The sequence below is a fragment of the Ascaphus truei genome, chromosome 12 (assembly GCF_040206685.1).
Source record: "Ascaphus truei isolate aAscTru1 chromosome 12, aAscTru1.hap1, whole genome shotgun sequence".
Classification (NCBI taxonomy): domain Eukaryota; kingdom Metazoa; phylum Chordata; class Amphibia; order Anura; family Ascaphidae; genus Ascaphus; species Ascaphus truei.
Window position 1 is genome coordinate 19,793,676 of NC_134494.1, and position 22,953 is coordinate 19,816,628.

General features: G+C 48.6%; 1 protein-coding gene across 1 annotated transcript in view; it reads right to left on the reverse strand.

The window, feature by feature from the left end:
- The window catches only part of LOC142463851 (uncharacterized), a 36,509-nt gene extending 35,098 nt beyond the window's left edge, over positions 1 to 1,411 (reverse strand). The window contains exons 1-2 of the mRNA XM_075566664.1: positions 1,336 to 1,411; positions 819 to 899 (exon numbers count right to left, since the gene is read on the reverse strand). Of these exons, the coding sequence (XP_075422779.1) occupies positions 819 to 899; positions 1,336 to 1,408 (154 nt within the window). The 5' untranslated portion in view covers positions 1,409 to 1,411. The remainder of the gene's footprint in view (positions 1 to 818; positions 900 to 1,335) is intronic.
- Positions 1,412 to 22,953: the final 21,542 nt, after the last annotated feature.

Here is a 22,953-nt window from a genome sequence, read left to right on the forward strand (position 1 = left end):
TGTCACTCAGATTATTTGCAATACATTTATGGTTCTCCACCCAACAGTAGAAATATACCATGGGGCTTATTCTGTACGGTGTGATAGCGCAGATCTCGTGCTATCGCATGAAAAGGAATTCCTGAATGTCCCTCTTCCTTCGCCTTTGGTCCTCCTTCCCTCCCTCCCTATAAGGCAATGCTTCTGGGGTCGATGAATTGTATTTTTCTGTTATAATGTATTACACTGTATATTGTTGGCAGTTGTTTATGGTGGGACACTGTAAGTGCTATTTCGTCACAGCAGCAGTATATTTGGCATTAATAAAATATATTTGGTCCTGGAACAGAACGGTTTGCCCATTTTTGAAGGATGACTATATGGCGGTTGACAAGACGCTCCAGGCTTGGCTGGGTCGGCGGGCTTGAAAGGCAGTTTCCACTTTTGGAGGTCCTTTGGAGACCAGGTTGGGTCGGCAGACTGTAGCTGGTGTTGGGGCACGGGATCCGTACCCTTTGGATTTTGGGCAGGCTTTGCCAGGCAATTCCCCTTTACGTGGTATGTTTGTTTATTTTTTGGTTATCATTTAAGATGTGGCCTTTCCTCCTAAACTGGTGTTGGTATTATTTATGGGAAAGGAGGGGTGTGGGGGGGGGGGGACCTCTCCTGATTCCAGGGTCATGTACACTATACTTATGCCATGTTTTATAAACCTAGAGGAATTTTGATTGTGCTAATTCCATGCATTTCTTTACATTGATTTCCTTTGCTCTCATCTTCTTTAGTGGGAAACTGCTACATGCATTCATCATTTTATCAGTGAAGACGGACTGTCTTACCAGGTTTATCCAGCTTCTGAGACGGGTTTGTACTTGACGGCTTAAAGGAAGCATCTTGCATGTTCAGATTCCCCTGTACAGCTTCACGGGGGGAAAATGAAAAAATGTTGCTAAAAATAATAATCAAACAGAAAGTGCCACATATAGTGTAAGGACAATCTTTGACAAACAGCTAATTGATTTGTGGGTTACGGAATTATACTAGTCCTCGGAGAGAGCGCGTAGTGATGCAGGTAACCTGCTGGCCTTTGTAATATAATCTATTACAATACTGTCTATGGCTAGACTTGGAAATGGATTAACATTCATTGGGATACAATAAACAATAACTACACCTCTGAGGGGAAACCAATAAGGTAATTGATAGAGATGGGTCTACATACAATTCCTAATCCATACAGAGAAATACAATGTATAATAAAATAAAATGTGGTATATCAAATTGTGTCTACCTTAGAGAAACATACCCTTTCTCTTACCCTTTTTGTCTTCATGACTATAGAAATTGAGTGCTTACCTTGTATCCGGAGACAGGTAAGAACTGTTATGAGGGCAAATATAGGTATCCATATCCCCCTAAAAGTCCCCATTTTGCCCGCCGTTCAGTCACAAGGTACCAAACCTCAGAGTGTTCAGAGGAGGTATAGTTTCCTGAGTCCCAGCTGAGCCTTTTATAGAAGAAGCCCCAGCCTTCAGTCAACGATAGAGGACAAGCTCTGTGGATGGATATGGACGTCAAACTTAACAGATACTAAGGCTGTTACAGCATGGATCCAGGATGTTTGTGTTCTGGTAGTTGGGTGAAATTTACCTTTTTGACATGTTTTGAAGGTGATTGTGAGGAGTCAATGACAGAACAACTTGAACAAATGATAAATACTGTACATGTTTTCCTGAACTGGAAAAAATCTCAGGGCCTTTTTTAAATGATAAATACTGTACATGTTTTCCTGGACTGGAAAAAAAAATCTCAGGGCCTTGTGTAGCCAGGTCACTTGATGGCTACTATTCTGCCCTTGGGCTGGCAGTAAACCCTGGTACAATCAGGTTGCCAGTAGTTGATATGAGTTTTTCCCCCTCCTCCTGGCAGTACTTAAAGGCAGGACCGCCCTAAATTTGTAGGTTCTCCTTCCCCACTGAGGAAGGCAGGTCGCACAGTGGAAAGGCCTTCTCCAGTCCTCTTCCCTGCGGGGGAGAGTGAGTGTGGACCATACCTCTGCTAGAGAGGTGGGGAAGAGCTAGGACGGCTGCAGGTGCCCTTGGGCTGTAGTGACGGTCCAGGGACCATCATCCGGGGAATAGCTGAGAGTACTGCATCGGGCAGAACCTGCCTTGTTTCTGTAACTGTACAGAAGAGTAATAAAGCCGTTCCTGTGTGTATATACCTCTGGCCTGGTGCGTGACCTTACTGGGGGGAGAGGTAATAAGTTCTACCGTGGGAGATCACCTTCAGTTCCTGGAGCCTGCGGCAGATGAAGGTGATGCACTGCTAAAGAGATATGTGGGGTATGAACCCCAGAAGCCTAGTCCTGTCAGATGCCACTACCATCGGCGGATGACTCAGTCCTCCTGTTTCCAGCAGGTATCATGCACCACACGATCAGTAATGGTAGAAAATCTCCCAGGGGGTGTGGGAAACACCGTTACATTTGGAGGCACTGCTGAGATCTGTAACACGACAGGCTTTCAGCTAAACAAAGCTGTAAGTAACGAGGTACGCTTCCAGAACAAGTGCTAATGAAGGAGGGAGACTAGGTATAGTGTCCAGGGGACCCCGGCATACCATAATCAGGGCCCATTTTCCCCGCCATGGAACTATGACATAGACTGCCCTATCAGGTGAATGGTTTGGAGACAAGGGCTATTGCTGTTCTATGTCGCCCTGAGGCGGGTAGTCGGGATGCCTAAAGGGGGTGCTCTGGTTAACTGAGTTCCAGGGACCTCTGGAGAGAGTCCGCGATACTGGCAGTCGAGTGGGGCAGCGTATGAGTACTGATGGGGAGTATCTTAAGAGGGGTACCTGACGTACAAGGTGCCTGAATCTCCGCTAGAAGAAGCCCAGAGTACTACTAGCCGTAGCCAAATCATGGAACCACAAAGTGCTTGCAATGGACTGTAATCGTGTGCAGCGTATCAAGATGGAGCTTTGCTAACCTGGGGTACAACCTACTCTTGGTTGACCGACACCATGTGCTGTACAGATCCACAAGAAATGAGTTCCCGCCAAAATCACGCAGACCGCGTGGTCCAGTTGCAAAATAAAGAGAATGGTGTTGCCACTTTATTATGGAGTGCTACAAGGGAATATGGACTTTGATTTCAAGGATCTGACCGGCTATGATACCGAGCCAGATGATGATGAGTCTACCTTGCTGCTGACGATCAGAGAGGGTCTAAGGGCTCTAAATACTGCTAATGGGGGTCCGTATGCCCCGATGATTGTACCAGATTGTCCCAGATTCAGAGATGGTTCCAGACCCAGTTCCCGACAAGGTGCCAGAGACGGTCAGAGATCTGGAACCAACGCAAGTAACAATCGAAGTGTCCCCGCTGGCATCTCACCAGAGCGGTGGTAGGACAGCTGTGGTGTGTATCCAGCCAAAGGTGTTCCCGCTTCCTTCCTAAAGAGGAGCCGAGAATCGTGAGGGCACGGCCAAAGTGACGGATGGGCGTTCCCTTTACGGCGACCTAGTTGGCGTACCAGCATTCCGATCTGAGGGTACCAACGTTCTAGTCTGTCAGCGGAGCAGTGATAGACCACCTCTTTACTCCACCAGCAAGGTCCAACTGAGACTTCCGGAGAGAAGGCCTTGGACGGTCTTGACCTCTACGAGGGGGACGACAGTGACACGCTTTCACAAGGACGGGATGTCGACGCACTTCCGGTGAGGGGCCTGGACTTGCTTCAGGATCTCGTGATATCTTCCTGTATTAATGTTACTGCTACGGCAACTGCCGGGGCGGATGAGAAGAAATCGATCCTTGCTCTGGTGAGTACTGTCTTATCAGAACCCCAGAAGCCTAGTTCTGTGACCCCACTACCATCAGACCTCCTGTTACCAGCAGGTATCATGCACCACACGACCAGTAATGGTAGAATCTCCCAGGGGGTGGGGAAAACACTGTTACACTTGCAACATCTGAGCTGTGGTGTAAAGCAGTGATTTATAGTGATCCATGCAGAGATGTCCATCGTTCCCCAAACTTTTTACACTTTTTTTTTTTCTCAATTGTGACTTTTTGTTCACATTTTTGTAACATTTATAACTTTTTAAAATGTTGCCGACAAGTATGTAGAGGGCCGGGTGACCCGAGCTTCAGATCATGTAACCTTGACTCCTGATGATGAAATTGTTTTGGCGAACTTTACTTTTTTGAAAGAAAGTTACATATTTTATTTGGGGGCATTTTGCCTAGTCCAGGACCTTCAGTTAAAATGTTGCGTATCTCTAGTCAATGGGGTTGTTTTTCCTCCAGTACCTGGCAGAAAAGGGTACATGTTGAAATAAATCTTTAGATGAATGTATAAAAGTGCAATGTATTTCTTCACACAGGAACTGGCAGGTTAACACCACTCAAGGCCTTGCAGATTTAATTGATCCAATGTGACAGGAGAATGGTGGAACTTACCAACACCAATTTAGATATATCTTATTGTAATATTGCTGTTGACTAACCCTCCCTATAACTTGTCTCTCAACTGCTCAAAACCGTTTCCAAGTCTGTGCTAAATGATCCAAACAAAAATGTTATATTTAGCATATACTGTATAGTGGTGTTAAAACAAACAATTCTTTGTATTGACATATTAACCTGCAGTAATCTCTGCTATTCGCTGGCATTTGGAAGCCTGCCCCATATATATTACTATGCTACAAGAGACTTAAAAATGCAAACTGTGCATTTTACAGTATGTTTCACGTCATATAAAAGTTTCCTTTGACATATTGCATTTATTTTTTTGAATGAATGTGTCAACTTTATTCCATTTCTCTAGTACCTCTATGTAGAGCTATGTATGTATGTCTTTATTTATATAGTGCCATTAATGTACATAGCGCTTCACAGCCGTAATACACTGTATACAGCTGTAACTGTTTCATACGCTCATAATATATATTATCTTTAACTGTGCACGCAATGTCTTGTATATAATGTATACCTTGTTCATTTATGTAACTGTACTTGTAACCATGTATTATTTGTTTTACTCTGTGCCCAGGACATACTTGAAAATGAGAGGTAACTCTCAATGTATTACTTCCTGGTAAAATATTTTATAAATAAATAAAAAATAAAATAATACACGTGACAATCATATAAATAACAAATAGTACAAATAACAGATCATGGGAATAAGTGCTTCAGACATAAAAGTAACATTGTAGAAGAGGAGTATCTGCTCCGAAGAGCTCACAATCTAATTGGTGGGGAGAATGTACAAAGACAGTAGGAGGGCATTCAGGTAAGTGCGTCTGCAAGGGGCCAAGCTTTATGTATCTTGTATAGTATTAGCTACGGTACTACTCATATGCTTCTTTAAGCAAGTGTGTCTTAAGGTGGGTCTTAAAGGTGGATAGAGTGGGTGCTAGTCGGGTATTGAGGGGAAGGGCATTCCAGAGGTGCTGGGCAGTCAGTGAGAAGGGTTTAAGGCGGGAGAGGGCTTTAGATACAAAGGGGTAGAAAGAAGAAATCCTTGAGCAGAATGCAAGAGTCGGGATGGTGCATAGCGAGAAACCGCCCAAATCCAGGTGGGTGAAACCACCCAAATCCATTTCATGGATTCTTGCTGGTTAACCCCAAAATCCGTTTCGTGGTATAAAATCCGCACATGGATTTGGGCGGTTTCAATTCACGCGGATTCATCAAAATCCGCCATTGGATACAACCCATGCACAGATTTGTAGAATCCTATCCATGGATTCAGCGATCCGTTGAATTGCTGAATCCGCTGATAAGATTCTACATATCCATCCACGGGTTGCAGAATCCGAGGAGTGTATTGGTAATAATAATAAAAAATCCACAAAACGCGAATCGCCCCATTTGACATTGATCTGCTGAAATCCACGGACCAAAGGAACCGGTCGATCTGCTGCAGATCCAAATTCTCCCCCCAAAATTCCCCCATCTCTAGATCTATGTCACATCTGACCTGGTGGAAATTTCTGATGCAAAAGAAAGGGAAGAAAGAACAGAGACACACATTTTAATAAAGCCCATTATAATATGTATTTCTCCATATATGTGCAATAATATGCTTAATGCATCATTACTGTTCCCTACAACGCCTCATATTCCTTAATGTGCGGTACATTCTCCCTGTAACTTATCTCATTGATCCATGGAACTCACTATATAGTAACTCCTCCTTAACTCCTAATATAGCTCCATGTAACCACTCCACATAACTCCTCTTCATTGTCACATAGGGGGATATTACTCTGACAAACCCCACTGACATTGCAAATGCATTCAATGATTACTTTGTGGGGTGTGCCACTAACTTATTAGCGAAACGCAGCACAAACCCCAAACCTGAATCTCATCCTGGGAGTACCCCCATAGTCCCACCCCCTCCCAACACTGCCCACAATTTTCAATTTAGCCCAGTATCTGAAGAGGAGATTACACAAGCGCTCCTCAAACTAAAACTAAGCAGCCAATGTGGACCCGACTTACTACAATCTAGGTTCCTACGACTTGGTGCCCCAGCCATTGCCAAACCAATTGCGTCCATAGTCAACTCTATCCTGTCTGCAGGCCATATCCCTAAGACCTGGAAAACTGCCAGAGTTGTCCCAATCTTCAAAAGTGGGGACAAAAACATTGTCTCAAACAACAGGCCAATCTCACTTCTCCCAATTCTATCCAAAGTTATGGAAAAATGTGTCCACTCCCAATTAAGCGATTTCTACACCAAGACAAATTTCCCTAGCCAATTCCAGTCTGGGTTTCGTCCCAAACACTCCACCGTAACTACCCTGCTAAAAGTTTGCAATGAAATCCAGTGCGGAATGGAACGGGGACAACTCACTGGTGCAGTATTCCTAGATTTTGCAAAGGCTTTTGACACAGTTGATCATGTTATCCTGCTTAACAAACTCCAGAGCTCTGGAATAGGGAAACATGCTTTAAACTGGTTTCAGTCCTACCTATCAGGAAGATCCCAACATGTGTCCATCTCAGGCTCTAACTCCAACCCCCTGGATATCACCTGTGGTGTCCCGCAAGGCTCTGTTCTGGGGCCCCTACTCTTCTCAGTGTTCATTAATGATCTTCCCACAGCTTGTAAGGAAGCCTCAATACACATGTATGCAGATGACACAATCCTGTATGCACACAGCCATAGCCTCTCTGACCTTCAACACATACTTCAGTCTGACTTTTTGAGACTCGAAAACTGGATTTCCAAAAACAAACTGTTTTTAAACACTGACAAGACGGTAACAATGGTATTTGGGACCAAGACTAAATTTGTAAAGCTTCCAGTGACTGAGCTCCTGATTAGAACCAACGCTAAAACCACTCTAACACCTGTCACTAGTTTTAAATACCTGGGCTTATGGTTTGACTCCCACTTAACATTCAGGATGCACATTGATACCCTGACAACCAAGACCTATGCCAAACTAGGGGTACTTTACAGGAACAAATCCTCCCTAAGTCTCCTGGTCAGAAAGCGTATTGCACAGCAGATGCTAATGCCAATTATTGACTATGGAGACATAGTATATGGCTCGGCTCCTCAAACCCACCTTAGCAAACTTGACACCCTCTACAATTCAATTTGTCGTTTTGTTCTCCAATGCAACTACAACACACATCACTGCGAAATGCTCAAAGAACTAGATTGGTCATCACTAGAGTCTAGGCACAAAGTCCACCTTTCCTGTCTCACCCTCAAATACTTTCTGGGCAAGCTACCCAGCTACCTGAACAAGCTCCTCACCCCTACCACATGCAGTACCTATCACCTGAGATCAGACTCCAAAAGACTATTCATGGTCCCAAGACTCAACAAAGTATCCGGACGTTCCTCCTTCTCCTTCCGTGCACCCCAAAACTGGAACAACCTACCAGAGACTCTCATATCCACCACCAGCTTAAGTTCTTTCAAATCTAAGGCTGTCTCACACTTTAATCTGGTCTGTAACTGTTCCATACGCTCATAATATATATTTTCTTCAACTGTGCATGCAATGTCTTGTATATAATGTATACCTTGTTCATTTATGTAACTGTATTTGTAACCATGTATTATTTTGTTTTACTCTGTGCCCAGGACATACTTGAAAACGAGAGGTAACTCTCAATGTATTACTTCCTGGTAAAATATTTTTTTTTATAAATAAAAATATAAATAAAATATTCTCCTTCCCATTGATACTTCCCAAATCACAAGTTAATATACAGAATTTAATAGGATCAAGTGAATGTACCCCTGAGGAAGTGACGTTATCACGTAACGCGTAGGGTCAGAGGTCACGGTGCCTTTGGAGGAAGCTGGTTCTGTGTTGCATTTTGGACCATCCCCACAGGAAGTGACGTCATCGCGAGAGAGGTCTCATTGCATTCATCCTTATATCTCCGCTTCTCTGTATCATCTTTTGGAATCCCCTGGAATCGGAGGGAGTTGGAAGCAATATTCTACCTATCCGAGTGTTCACGGAGGACTCGCTCTGCTTTAGTCATCTGCCCCTGTTTGGACTTCTAGGCCCATTGTATCCGGCCCTGTTGTAAGTAGGGTTTGGGGTTTTAACCCCTTGATGATCCGCTGCAACAGGCTCCTCTGTTTTAATAAATTAGTTTATATTTTCAGCTTCTGTGTTATATGTTGTTCCATGTTGGTTGTCCTTTTTGTTTATATGTAGTTTGTGTATGTATGCAGTATGCACTATGATTTTTTTCTTTTGTATCTGTCCACATGTCACGGACCAATTGAATGGAGTTTCCATATTGATTTGGACCTACTGGACTTTCACCCCATGTGGACTCGTTGGACATTATCCTTTGATGTGGGCGCTGGTTTGTATCTGGTTTTCTGGGCTCCATCTGGTGTTGTTCTTACCAGTTGATTCCTGGCTGCCCTGCCACATCTTCATTTTTCCTTGCATATTCTGTTGCATATTGTTTATAGTTTGTATTTTATAGGGATCAGCGCTTTGTAAGCACATTTCTTTTTGTTGTAGGATCAAGTGAATGCGTTAGCAAACAGTAGAAGTTCCGCATGCGCCATAGAAGTCTTTAGCATTTGTGTCATAAATCACCAAACAACAGTTCAAAAATATATGTGATGGATATGTGATGGGGTATCTATTGCCCTTCTGCTTTTCTTAAGATGTGATGGCTTTGTATAAAGTCACAATTATTTGTAATTGAACTAAGCAAATCATTTTGCTGTTTGGTCCCACAATCTGAAGCTAAAAAAAATACTGTAGAAGTATAATATTTTTATATTATTAATATATGTGTTACTATATGAAAATTCATGCCTTGTGTTGCAGTGTATTATGGGTAGCAGTGAAGCAGTAGAATAGACATGAAAGACGTTTTTATCCTGAACTTTATGTCACCTTATAATAGCTGACTCTGTGCTTATTTTCCTGAGGTGGGCCCCTCGAGTTCTTATCTGTTAATTGTCTCTTTGTAGAGTTAGTCAAGTGATATACAGCTGTTAGCCTTGAAGGGGGAAGATGAGGTTGCCAGGCACCATAAGTTTTTTTTATTTTATGTTGAGCCTGCCAAAATATATGGCAAATGTATACCCAATAATGACATCATATAAGATAGGAAATGAGACGCCAAATGAAAGTAATAAATATACTGACGTGAAATTATGTGTAGCCATGTTTAAAAATGGTATACAGTTCTCTATCATGCTGGCAGTAAACCTGGTAAGTATACAGGACTGCCAGCATCAATCATGGAGGTTTGCCCACACACCCTGGTGAGGTGTCATATGTATTCAAGGGGAGTGGTAACATGCTCTGAGTCCACTGTTAATGACATCAGAGATGTGGCTATTCCCTAAGTTATATAAGACATAGCACTGCCCAAAGTTAGGTGGTTCTGAACTTGTAGTTCAAGAGTGTGGTTCTACAGTAAGCAGTAAGGCTGGCAGGCTCAGAGAGAGTGTCTACACTGTGTCTAGGGACCTGGCACAGGTGGTGATCTCCCTGAGGGGCGAGGTGATCCAACTCCATTGGGAGGGCAGATTCTTCTGAAAGAAAGTGCTGTAGAAGAATGAGCGGCTGAGCTGACTGCTGCGAGGGGCAGTTGCCTACCCTGACAATAAAGATGCCCTTATTCATCAAAACCCTCATGTGTGAGTGTGGAGTTACTCAGCAGAGGAAGGCACCAAGAAGGAGTTCCTCATCAGATCCATCTCCCTGCGGACGCAGAGATCCTGATGGGGTGGAGGCGCTGCACTGGATATAGGTAGGACTCAAGCACAATACCTCAGCGTCTGTCTTGCTGATATCCCCATACCAACATCATGCGGGAGACTCAGGAGTCCTGTAGCCAACAGGTGCACCACCAGACACATCCATGTAATGGGGACTGGTTAGACCACAGGGGCCAATCTGAGATTGGGTGGGTCAGGAGGGGTCCAGAAACACTGTTACATTTGGAGGCGAGCTGCTGAGATCTGCATCAACAGGACAGGCTTTTGCTAGGCACACTAGCGAACAGGGAGAGTGTATGCTGCCAGTCAGTGCTGTGTTTGGGATGGAACCTAGGGGTAGTCATGGGGCCTGATGGATTTGTCAGCTCACAGGGACGACCTAGGATGCTGGAAGGAGTTAGATGGGTCTGGAGACAGGGCTATAGTCACCTTGAGGTAGTGCTAGTTGGTAGGATGCCTAAAGGGATAGCCTGTTAACGAGGTCAGGAATCCTGGAGAGGGTCTGCGCTAGGCTGGCCAACAGTAGGTAGACGCCCTAGTACTGCATGGAGAAGCCAGAGTACTCTAGCCAGTTCCAGACCACTTACCGTAAAAAGCACAGACTGGAGGGAGGAGGACACAGCATACACTGAGAGAGTGAGCCTAGCCTGAGGTAGTGCAACACGAGTCAGACTTACATCAGGTACACAGGTGGTGCATCGGGCATTCTTTATTGCATTGGTATGGTAGCTGCCCCGCAGAGTGGAGCTCTATGTGCGATAACAGAAACAAATACAGTGAAAAGATGGCGACCGCAAGAATGGAGGATCCGCGTGGCGCGGAAGGTCTAAGATGGCGGATGGAGGCAGATGGAGGGAGCGCACGTGGTGTGCGTTCCACGGAAGAGCAAGCGGCAGAAGGGACTTTTGCAAGCATGCTGTGGAGTGGCGCCAAGGCTGTGGCCGCACCGTTTTGGTCCTGCTTAGGACCGCGGGGTACTACCCTGGAGGACAGTGTTGAGGACATTGTGGTACTGTGTGAAAGGAACGGAGAATCTGATCGCCAGCCGGCGATGCCTATGCAAAGATCCACCTAAATTGCAATTGTGAATGGCGTGGGCAAACCAAGCTGGCGGCTCCTGCTTCCCTGGGAGAACGCGTGGGACAGATGCGGGAAATTCTGCAAACGCCAAAGTTGCAGACACTTGGGCGGGATTGGCGCCAAAAGGAGAACCCCATCCTGCTGGGAGGTATGGCGCGAAAGCTGTGGCCGCGCCCTCATGGACAGTGACAGGCTCAGCCCCAGTGTTGGGTCACCCCGTGAACTTGTGGGACCATCCCCTAATATCAACCAGGGGGAGTGGTTTCCAGTTGTGCCAAATGCGGGTGGAGCTGGCGGAGGGAGCAGTTATTAAACCAACCCCTGCACTTCAGTTACGAGGAGCCAGTGAACTGAGCAGACCACTACAAAAAGTGTCTCCTATAATCAACATGGCCAGCCAAGCAGAAAAGGAAATGGACATTTCCGTGCACCCCTACTCTGCACCGGGAGGCTTCCTGTGCTCACGGCGGGTGGTAAAGAGACAATTAAGTGTCTGTGTATGCAGTGTCGGCTGCCGGGTGGTGCGGTCAGCACAAAGGCCAGGTGCCCCCAATGTGGCATCCACTACTTGTGGGCTGTGCAGTCGTTCGTACCTGGACAGACCGTGGAGGAGGGAGCGGACACAGCCATGCTGACGGCTGAAGCCCCGCGTGCGGCCTGGAAAGAACCAGTACCTGGGGATCGCTCCTAATGATTAAAACGTAGCTGGAAGAGAAAAGGACCTACCCATAAGGGGAGAACCGAGAACCCTACCATCGGTCCCCGACGGGAGTGCCACATCCCGAGTCGGAGTTAGGCTCCTCGGACAAGGAACAAGCGACACCGACGAAGGTGGTGATGCGCCTACCGGCGGACCACTACAGCGGTGCTGTGGAGGAAACGGCACTTACCTGTGTCGCTGTGGAGCAGAGTCTCAAGTCGCCCGTGCAGAGGCAACCGGAGAGGCGGAGTCCCACGGTCGTGGTGACTGGCGGAGCAGACGGCGGAGAAGGAACCATCCCGAGCCGACGGAGCGGTGAGCGACACCTTTGCCCTCCACAGGCGCCGGTGGTGGCGACGGTGGAGAAAGGCCTAATCCGGGCCCGAGTGGAGCGGAGAGCAGAACTTCCGGCGGCGGATGTCGTTCTGGAGGAAGAGGTTCCGGTGGGGAGCCCAACCCAAGATGGCAGCGGCGAGTCCCGCGAGATTGATGACATCACATCCGGCGGACACAGCGGAGCCGGGTGGAAAATGGCTGCATCCTCGCGACCAACCAGCTGTACCAGATCGCCTGGATCCGGGAAGAGCTGGCAGGCCCTGCGGAAACCTGGAAGCAGTGAGACGGGAGAACCGGAAGGTCAGTCCGATGGCACCGGGCAAGGTAGCACGAAGTTGCGGACCCCCTTGATCACCAATTGTTCTTGTGGGGTGGGTGAGTTCTGCAGTAGGGAACGCTACGATATCGGAGGTTCCGCGTAGAGGGAGCGTCATGTTGAAGGTTGGCGCAGGTGCAGGATTGGCCCGGCAGGAGGTTGCGCATGCGCGGGCATAGTGACAAAAGCCCGCGAAAGAGGAGAGCTCTGATAGGAGGGAGGCCGTGGGACTACGGGTCCCAGCAAAGGAAGAGGAAGCAAAGGAAGCCCAGAGGAAGGAGAAGGAGCTCCGGTGTAGGGAGGCATTCCGCTCCCTACCTAGGCCTCATACCCCAGGCCCAGTTAGACCCTGAGCCCCAGTAGTGTGAAGCTGAGCTAGGGATTGGCCATAGATAGGTTCCGGTTCCCTTATTGTGTGTGTGATTGCTATCAGGAGATTTCCAAGACAGCGGGAGGTCGGTACTCAGACTCCGCTGCCGTGCTGCTGCGCGTCTGGGTGGGATCACCCGGACACCTAGGGGCGACGTCATCTAGGCCCACACCGATCCTTTGTGAAGACTGTTGCAGGACCGGGTACTGGAGTGCCCGGCAGGTAAACTACAGGTGCACCAACGATATCACTATTCATTCAGGACACAGTGGCTGCGCAGTCACACACATATTGATTCACTGTCTCACTTGAGGGTGGGGGAAATAATGGACGAGGTATCTGGACACGGGTGGGATCACCCGGTGAAAGGGGAGGGGTAGTGAGCGTCCTGCGAGACGCAAAGTATAGTATCTGCCTAAATTAGGGATGCTGGTTGATGATAAAGGAGGAGAGAGGATACATCATTTCTTTCATGCTAGTAAAGTTAATTGGTTTTACTGCTGTGTGGGTGTGTTGATGTACATAAGGTCCTGCGAAGAACCACTTCCCCTCTGGCAGAAGCGGTCACAGGTGGAGGCGCTGCACCAAGTATCAAGTATTGCGCGTGCCCCAGGCTCTCCGTCGCAGAGGCTTAGGCCCTGTGAGCCTACAGGTTATACAGCATATGGTAGTGGTCTGTGTTCGCTAGGAACCAGGGCTACATTTGGAGGCGCTGCTGAGATCTTAGACCTGGGGTGCCCCTCGAGCCAAAAATACCGCCACCATGACCCTTCCCTCATGTCAGAAAGTACGCGACTGGGCGCGGCAGATGCGAACGCCCGCCTGCCGCGCAGTGGCTGTGACCCAAGTAACATGGCCCTACCCTTAGAGACATTACAAACGGCCCTCCAACATCTACCGGGTTTTGCCAAAGCCCGCCTGGTAGATGTCCTCATAGACCAAGACGCTAAGTAGAACACCTTGCTAGTAGATTGCCGGCGAGATCTAGTAGTCCTCGAACCTGTGGTTCCTCAATATCTGCTGCTTCTCAACTCTCTGCCCGGCGGCAGCCCCCTTATCTACCCACTCCGGGACCCCCCTGTGGAGGAACTGGGTGACGACGATCCTACGCTTCTCTTTGCGCACTACCCCGCGAGCGAAGCGGGGCGCTGTCCGTCAGAATCTAGCTACCCAGGGTCTAGCGTATCCGAAGAAGCAGGGTTGCGTAGTGACATGCTGCAGAAACTAAATGATAAGATAGACCGGTTAACCACCCCATCAAGTTTACCTCCGTTAGTAGAAGCGCTCACCCTGGCCACGCATTCTCAGAACTACAGGAAATTGAAGGCCTTCTCTGGGACTCTACCTGTACCCAGATGGGATAGACCCCTGGAAAGAACACACTCGGGGGGTAATGGAAGAATGGTCCTGTACCGACGTCGTGAAACGCCAACGACTCATGGAGTGTTTGAGACCCCCGGCGTCCACCCTGATTAGCATCCACCGAGAACAGTATCCCGACCTGACCTCTCGGATGATGATCGAGTTCCTCGTCGAGGCCTATAGCACGACCGAGGATGATGGAGCCATGTGGGCCAAATACTATGCCATCAACCAGAAGGAGGGAGAAGATTTGTCTGCCTACATTCACCGCGTGCAAATTTCATTAGGGCCCCTGTTGCATCATAAGTACGTAACCGCCTCACAGATGGACGAATATCTCCGTAAACAATACCTACGGGGATCCAGTCCTAGTCACCCTATTGCGAACATGATACGTGATAACCTCACTCGAGGGCCTCCCCCCTCGTTTATCAAACTATTACAGCAAGTCAAAGAGCACGAAACGCATCTCATGCTTCACTCCCCACAGAAGCCAGCAGCCCCAAACCCAAGGGAGGTGCGGAGAAGAAGGAGGATCCTCTGAACAAACCTGGCCCTGAGCGGCCGAAATACGCCGGGCGAACCTCGCCCCCGTATGATCGCCGTACCCCACCCAGGGATATGTCCTGCTACAAGTGCGGGAAGAAAGGGCATATCTCCTACGATTGTCGAATGGGAGAGTCCCGGCCTCGGAGCCCGTCACCCAAGAAGTTCACTCCCAATGCCATGATATGTGGTGCTTACGCGGCCAGCGGAGAAAACCCTGTTTCCAACCAAAGTGGCGAAGGACCTGATGACGAGAGTAACCGCGTGGGACCAGTAGCGCAGATACGGGTGCTAGTAGACGGTATCTACTCCTCCGCCCTACTGGACACGGGATCTCAGGTGACCATCATATATCGAGGATTTTATGATCGACACCTCCAGAAGCGGCCTCTGAAGTCGGCAGGGCACATCAAAGTAAGAGGACTAAGCAATGAAGACTACCCCATCGACGGCATAGTAACCGTGGGCCTAGAAATACAACAGCTCAATACTGGAAAGTCCCACCCCATGAATGTGGACGCCCTAGTGTGCCCCGAACCCAAAGATCCACCTCAGTATCCGATCATCCTAGGCACGAATGCGGACATTGTACAAGCCGTTATCCGGGCCTATCTACAAGAAACTAATGAGTTACCCATGTCCAGCCTACAACTGCAGCTTGTCCAAGTGAAACCAGATTCTTCCCCGACACCCTCTGAGGACTATGGACTGTTGTTCTGCGGCCGCGCTGGGCTGACCAGGCTTTTACCAGGAGAGACGCAGAGGGTACCCGCCTGGTGTGCATATGCTGAATGAGTAGACGAGGAGCAGCTCTTTTCCCTAGAGAGCACGCCAGAAGAAGATGTCCAGCGAGGATATCGGCTGGTACCGGAATTCCGGGATTGGCCGACCGCCATTCCCCGTCGGATTTATGTGATGGTTCAGAATCTTTCGCCATTTCCTATGGCCATTGACGCCGGACAGAGAATAGGGAGAATTTACCCCGTCAGCTCGGTAGACGAAGCAGTGCAAGTAAAGGCTACCCGAGTGGAATGTCCCGGTTCGAACCTAGACTTTGACTTTGGCTCATCCGGACTGTCCGACGCATGGAAGGAACGGCTGCGAGCTCAGCTGGAAGAGAGACGAGCAGTATTCTCTACCGGGAGATGGATGTGGGGTGCAGCCGCAGTGCTCAACACACTATTCGGATGAGGGATACAAAGCCCTTCCGGGAGCGTTCCCGCCGGCTCGCTCCTAGAGACGTAGATGATGTACAGGCGGTCCTTCACGAGATGGAAGAAGCCGGAATCATCACGGAGTCACGAAGCCCTTACGCTTCTCCCATAGTGGTAGTGAGGAAGAAGAATGGGACCGTGAGGTTATGCGTAGATTACCGGACACTGAACAATCGGACGGTACCGGACCAGTATAATCTGCCCTGCATAGAGGAAATCCTGAACACCCTACATGGAAGCAAATGGTTCAGTGTACTGGATCTCAGATCTGGCTACTACCAGGTACCCATGAGTCCCGAGGATCAAGAAAAAACGGCATTCATTTGTCCACTGGGGTTCTACCAATTCACCCGCATGCCTCAAGGTATATGTGGAGCCCCCGCCACATTCCAACGGCTATTGGAGAAGACTTTAGGTGACTTGAATCCCAGAGAGTGCCTAGTGTATCTGGATGACATCATAGTCTTTGGGAAAACCCTGGAGGAACACGAGGCCCGGCTCCTGAAAGTGCTTGACCGATTAGCTCACGAAGGACTCAAGCTCTCCCTGGATAAATGCCGCTTCTGCAGGACATCGGTGACTTACGTGGGGCACATAGTGTCCGCCGAGGGGATTGCCATTGACCCCGCCAAAATAGAAGCCGTCGTAAATTGGCACGACCTGACAATGTGGTGGAGTTGCGATCATTCCTGGGATTCTGTGGATACTATCGCAGGTTTGTGGAGGGGTATTCCCGACGGGCCAAAGCTCTTAACGGTCTTCTCAAAATATATCCGGAAGACACCGGTCGGAAGGCCACGCCTGCCCGACAGCCATTCGGGGACAAGTGGATGACAGAGTGCGAACAAGCCTTCGTGGACCTGAAACATAGTTTGACCGCGGCCCCGGTGTTGGCCTATGCAGACCCCGAACAACCGTATATATTACATGTGGATGCTAGTCTAGGCGGGTTAGGGGCGGTGTTACATCAAAGGTATCCAGAGGGGCTGCGACCCGTAGCTTATATCAGCCACAGTCTTACCATCAGTGAACAGAACTACCCCGTGCACAAGCTCGAGTTCTTGGCCCTCAAGTGGGCCATTGTAGACAAACTTCGTGATTACCTACACGGGGTGTCGTTCGAGGTGCGGACCGACAACAATCCGCTTACCTATATCATGACCTCCGCCAAATTCGATGCGGCGGGGCACTGCTGGCTGGCCACCCTATTCAACTACAACTTCACGCTGAAGTATAAACCAGGTCCTCTGAACATTGGGGCTGATGCATTGTCTAGGCGACCAGGTCTGGCTACAACCCCCGACGACGACCAATGGGAAGAAATTCCGGGACCCGGGATGAGGGCCCTGTGTGGCACCGCTGCAATAGTCAATGATCAAGTGGCGTTCTCTGAGTTACGGGTGGCCGACTCCCTGGGATGCGCATCCCACGCTATCCCGGCAGCCTATCGGGACCCCAGCGGTATGCACGTTACTCCTGACAAGATCATAACCTGGAAGGATATGGTGCGCTACCAATAACGAGACCCGATAGCCAGGGCTATTCACCATGCTATCAAGCACAACCGACCTGACCTCCTCCGGCATGCTCCGGGCGACGTAGGAGGCATACTGCGGCGGGAAGCTGACAAATTCGAAATACAGGACAATTTGCTATACCGAGTTGTAGAGTACCATAACCACCCGAATAGGAGACAGCTAGTACTACCTAAACGATTACAGTATATGGTGCTGAGGGCGCTACACGATGAACATGGCCATTTGGGTGTTGATAAAACTTTTGGATTGGTGAGGGATCGGTTCTTCTGGCCGAAAATGAGGGAGTCAGTAGAACATCACTGTCATCGGTGTGAAAGGTGTATTCAGCGCAAGACATTGCTCACCAGGGCCGCCCCAATGGGCCATTTAAAAAGTGCTGGGCCCATGGACTTAGTATGCATGGACTTCCTATGTATCGAGCCCGATAGCCGAGGCATCGGCAATGTGCTGGTCATCACTGATCATTACACTAGGTATGCCCAGGCCTTCCCGACGAAAGACCAAAAAGCAATCACAGTGTACAAGGTGCTTTGGGAAAAGTATTTCATACATTACGGGCTTCCCCAACGACTACACTCCGATCAGGGTCGAGACTTCGAAAGCAAATTAATAAGAGAGCTGCTAAAACTCCTACACATCACCAAATCCCGAACCACCCATATCACCCGGAAGGGGATGCCTTGCCCGAACGATTTAACCGCACGTTACTGAACATGCTGGGGACATCGACGGGAGCAGAGAAAACTGAGTGGAGCCACCATGTGGAAACCTTAGTACACGCTTATAATTGCACTCGACACGACTCCACCGGGTTTTTTCCCTATTTTCTGATGTTTGGCAGAGAAGCCCGATTGCCTGTAGATATACGGTTGAGAGTCTCCACTGACGGAGTACACAATGCCACCCACTTCCGATATGTACAGAGACTACAAGAGAACCTGCAACGGGCCTATCAGCAGGCAGAGAAATCCACAGAGAAACTGAACGCCGGAAACAAACGGCATTATGATCATAAGGTCAAACACAGAGACTTCAGCCGGGAGACGCCGTACTCCTTCGCAATTTAGGAGTGCCTGGGAAACATAAACTGGCTGACCGATGGAGAGAAGGAGTGTATGAGGTAGCATTGCAAATGCCCGGACTTCCAGTCTATCGCATCAAAGACTCGGAGGGTCGGGTGAAGACATGGCACCGAAATCACTTACTCCCTATTCCGCAAGTGGAGGACGGGGAAGTGGAATGGCCTGCAACCTCATTGGATGGTGATATTATACAAGGAGAAGACGCTTCTACGCCCCACGACACAAGACAGCAAGAAGATCAGCAAGAGGGAACCTCTCAAAGGGGCCCTCAACAGCGAGCACCTCGCGGTGAAGCTACGGGTAAAGGGCTCAGGGAGCACACGCCCCATTGGGTGGCTCTGGAAAGTTTGTCACTGGACCCGCTGAGTCCATGCTTTGTACCAAGTCCTGATAATATAGAGACTGTAACCCCCACAAGGGAAGAACTTGAGCCTCAAGACCAAGATAGTCACTCTCCCAAGGGAGTGACCGAGCAACAGTTAAGGCGAAGTCAAAGGAATGGGCAACCTCCAATGAGGATGTCCTATGATCAGTTTGGGGCACCCCACTATGAGGCTCAGTAGTGGGCTCGCAATCGAGTAAAATCAGTGATTGTGATGTTTAGCGAAATGTACAATCTGATTTAGAATGGGGAGAATGTCGTATGTTATGCATTTTCATTATATAACGTTGTACCAGTTTAAAGGTATTATCCAAGCGGGGCCGTTGGAATCCACAGGGGGGAGGATGTAGCCGGGACCCCCTTGATCACCAATTGTTGTTGTGGGGTGGGAGAGTGCTGCAGTAGGGAACGCTCCGATATCGGAGGTTCCGCGTAGAGGGTGCGTCATGTTGAAGGTTGGCGCAGGCGCAGGATCGGCCCGGCAGGAGGTTGCGCATGCGCGGGCATAGTGACAAAAGCCCGCGAAAGAGGAGAGCTCTGATAGGAGGGAGGCCGTGGGACTACGGGTCCCAGCAGCCCCGCGGACCCTTGTGACGTGTGAGGACCAATGAGATGCGAGAAAGGGAGGAAAATGGGTCAAGGGGCGGGCACGTGAGTCAGAGCTAGCGGTGGGAGGAAGGAGAAGGAGCTCCGGTGTAGGGAGGCATTCCGCCCCCTACCTAGGCCTCATACCCCAGGCCCAGTTAGACCCTGAGCCCCAGTAGTGTGAAGCTGAGCTAGGGACTGGCCATAGATAGGTTCCGGTTCCCTTATTGTGTGTGTGATTGCTATCAGGACATTTCCAAGACAGCGGGAGGTCTGGGCTCAGACTCTGCTGCCGTGCTGCTGCGCGTCTGGGTGGGATCGCCCCGGACACCTACGGGTGACGTCATCTAGGCCCACACCAATCCTTTGTGAAGACTGTTGCAGGACCGGGTACTGGAGTGCCCGGCAGGTAAACTACAAGTGCACTAACGATATCACTATTCATTCAGGACACAGTGGCTGCGCAGTCACACACATATTGATTCACTGTCTCACTTGAGGGTGGGGGAAATAATGGACGAGGTATCTGGACACGTGGTGAGATCACCCGGTGAAAGGGGAGGGTAGTGAGCGTCCTGCGAGCCGCAGAGTATAGTGTCTGCCTAAATTAGGGACGCTGGTTGATTATAAAGGAGGAGAGGTTAGTCATTTCTTTCATGCTAGTAAAGTTAATTGGTTTTACTGCTGTGTGGGTGTGTTGATGTACATAAGGTCCTGCAAAGAACCACTTCCCCTCTGGCGGAAGCTGTCGCAGGTGGAGGTGCTGCACCAAGTATCAAGTAATGCGCGTGCCCCAGGCTCTCCGTGGCAGAGGCTTAGGCCCTGTGAGCCTACAGGTTATACAGCATATGGTAGTGTACAAACGGGTGAATCATCCGATTAACCCTCCAGGCGCTCAGAATATAGCATAGTCCTGCTGGTGCAAGATAAAGTAAATCTTCTAGACCCAGGCGATACACAACCTTAGTGTAATATGAAGACACATATAATCATTCCCCCCAACCGGCTCACCGCGAGCACTATGAGGTTGGGATATGGGACACTCACGTGTAAGTCTTTGTAGTGGTTAGTGAAGCCTGTGCGGGTCTTCTCAGTATAATATATCTGCTTCTCCTGGCTGAAGTCAGGGTGTCTCTGCTTGTGATCTTTGCTCTTCACCGCCAACCCAATACCCGCAGACGCGGAGGGCGGTCACCTGACCAGCGGCCTGAACGATACTTGCTGATAACGTCACGGCAGACTCAGTGAAGGAAACCGCAAGCCAGCAGGAACTCAGCGTGCAGACGCTTGATGCAGCAATGTAAAGGAACTTCTCAAGGAGAGAAAGATGCGTCGCACAGCACAAAAATAGATGAAGGCTGATGTGGGATAAAAATAAGCTTTATTTGCACAAGGTGCAAGCGAGTCCTCTTAACGCGTTTCGGCCTGCATTGAATCAGTTGTTTAACAGTATTACGCTATATGTTTTATTTTTTCTTTATTTATATGCGAATCTTCGTCGTTGTGGAGCACATCCCTACATCTGTTCCAGTACCTGATACGGGTTGTATATATCCTTTTTATAGGTGATCACCCTGAGGGGAGAGGTGATCCAACTCCATTGGGAAGGCAGATTCTTCTGAAAGAAAGTGCTGTAGAAGAATGAGCGGCTGAGCTGACTGCTGCGAGGGGCAGTTGCCCACCCTGACAATAATGATGCCCTTATTCATCAAAACCCTCATGTGTGAGTGTGGAGTTACTCAGCAGAGGAAGGCACCAAGAAGGAGTTCCTCATCAGATCCATCTCCCTGCGGACGCAGAGATCCTGATGGGGGTGGAGGCGCTGCACTGAATTTAGGTAGGACTCAAGCACACTACCTCAGCGCCTGTCTTGCTGATATCCCCATACCAACAGGGGGAGAGCAGGCAGGGGGGCTCAAAGAAAAAAGATTGTGCACCCCTGGTTTAAATGATTCTGCCATATCCATATTTGAATTCTGTGATGTTAGAAATCTATTTGGATTCCTGGTATTTCAAATTAGAAGATTATTTCCAACTCTCATTTGAAATGTTTTTTTGATCTGTGAACTGACATTTTCGGAGAAAAAAGAAAACAAGTAAAAAATGTCCCAAACATGGTTTAAATGATTCTGCCACGTCCGCCTCTTCATTCCGTGGTCTTAGAAATCTATTTGGAATCCTGAATTTCAAAGCAGGAGATAATTTCAAACTGGGCATTTGGAGAAAAAAATGACTTTAGACCTGACATTTTTAAGAAAAAATTAAATGTTTCAAAAATGTCCCAAACATGGTATAAATGATTCTGCCATGTCCATCTTTTAATTCTGAGGTGTTAGATCTAGGACCCCTTAGGAACTAATCCACATGGTGCTAATGTATCAAAAACACTATTAAAATATATCCCTGCCCCTAATTAAAATGAGGATGCTTGAATTGAGTTCTCTCTATGAGACCGTTTCTACAAGTTGTGAATCCCTTGCATCTGAAACAACCTTTCTTGAGGGCAGTGGTGGATTTGGAGATCCGCTGCCCCTTGGCACTTACATGTGGCGGGCGCCTCCTTGCTGCTACTGCACCGACACACTTTATTCGAGCAAATACCCAGTATGTACCTGGCAGATACCTGGAATGCGCCGCTCCTCACCTCTGACAAGCCCCGTTGTGTTTGCCTTCCCAGCCTGGGTTCATGCCTGGCTGACGGGCGGCTGATCTGTTAAATGATAATGATTAGGATTTAATAGGCTGCAATGCTTCGCGTGTCTACCAGATGGCATAAATTCATGAATTGTAATGCAGTATATATATATATACTGTGCAGTATTGCAGCCAGCGGGAATAAAATGCTTCAATCCCTGCATGGAAAATACCTCAATGCACTCGGGCAGAAAACAGTCACAAACCTCAATACACCCGGGTATACCCGAATTCGTGGGACTAGCCGAGCTCGAATAAACTGTGTCACCAGTGTACCCTCCTCCTTCCGAATCTCAGCGTTACCAACATGGCGTCGCACAGCGTCGCATTGCCATGGTAATAATAAATAATAATAATAGTTTTGTTCTTGTATAGTGCTGCTAGCTTTACGTAGATAATGCAACATAATGACGTCATTTGACGGTGCGACGTCCCATTGCCATGGCAACGAGAAGCCGTGCAATGTCACGTTGGTGACATCCACAGCGTCATTTGATGCTGCAATTTGGGAGGAGACGGAG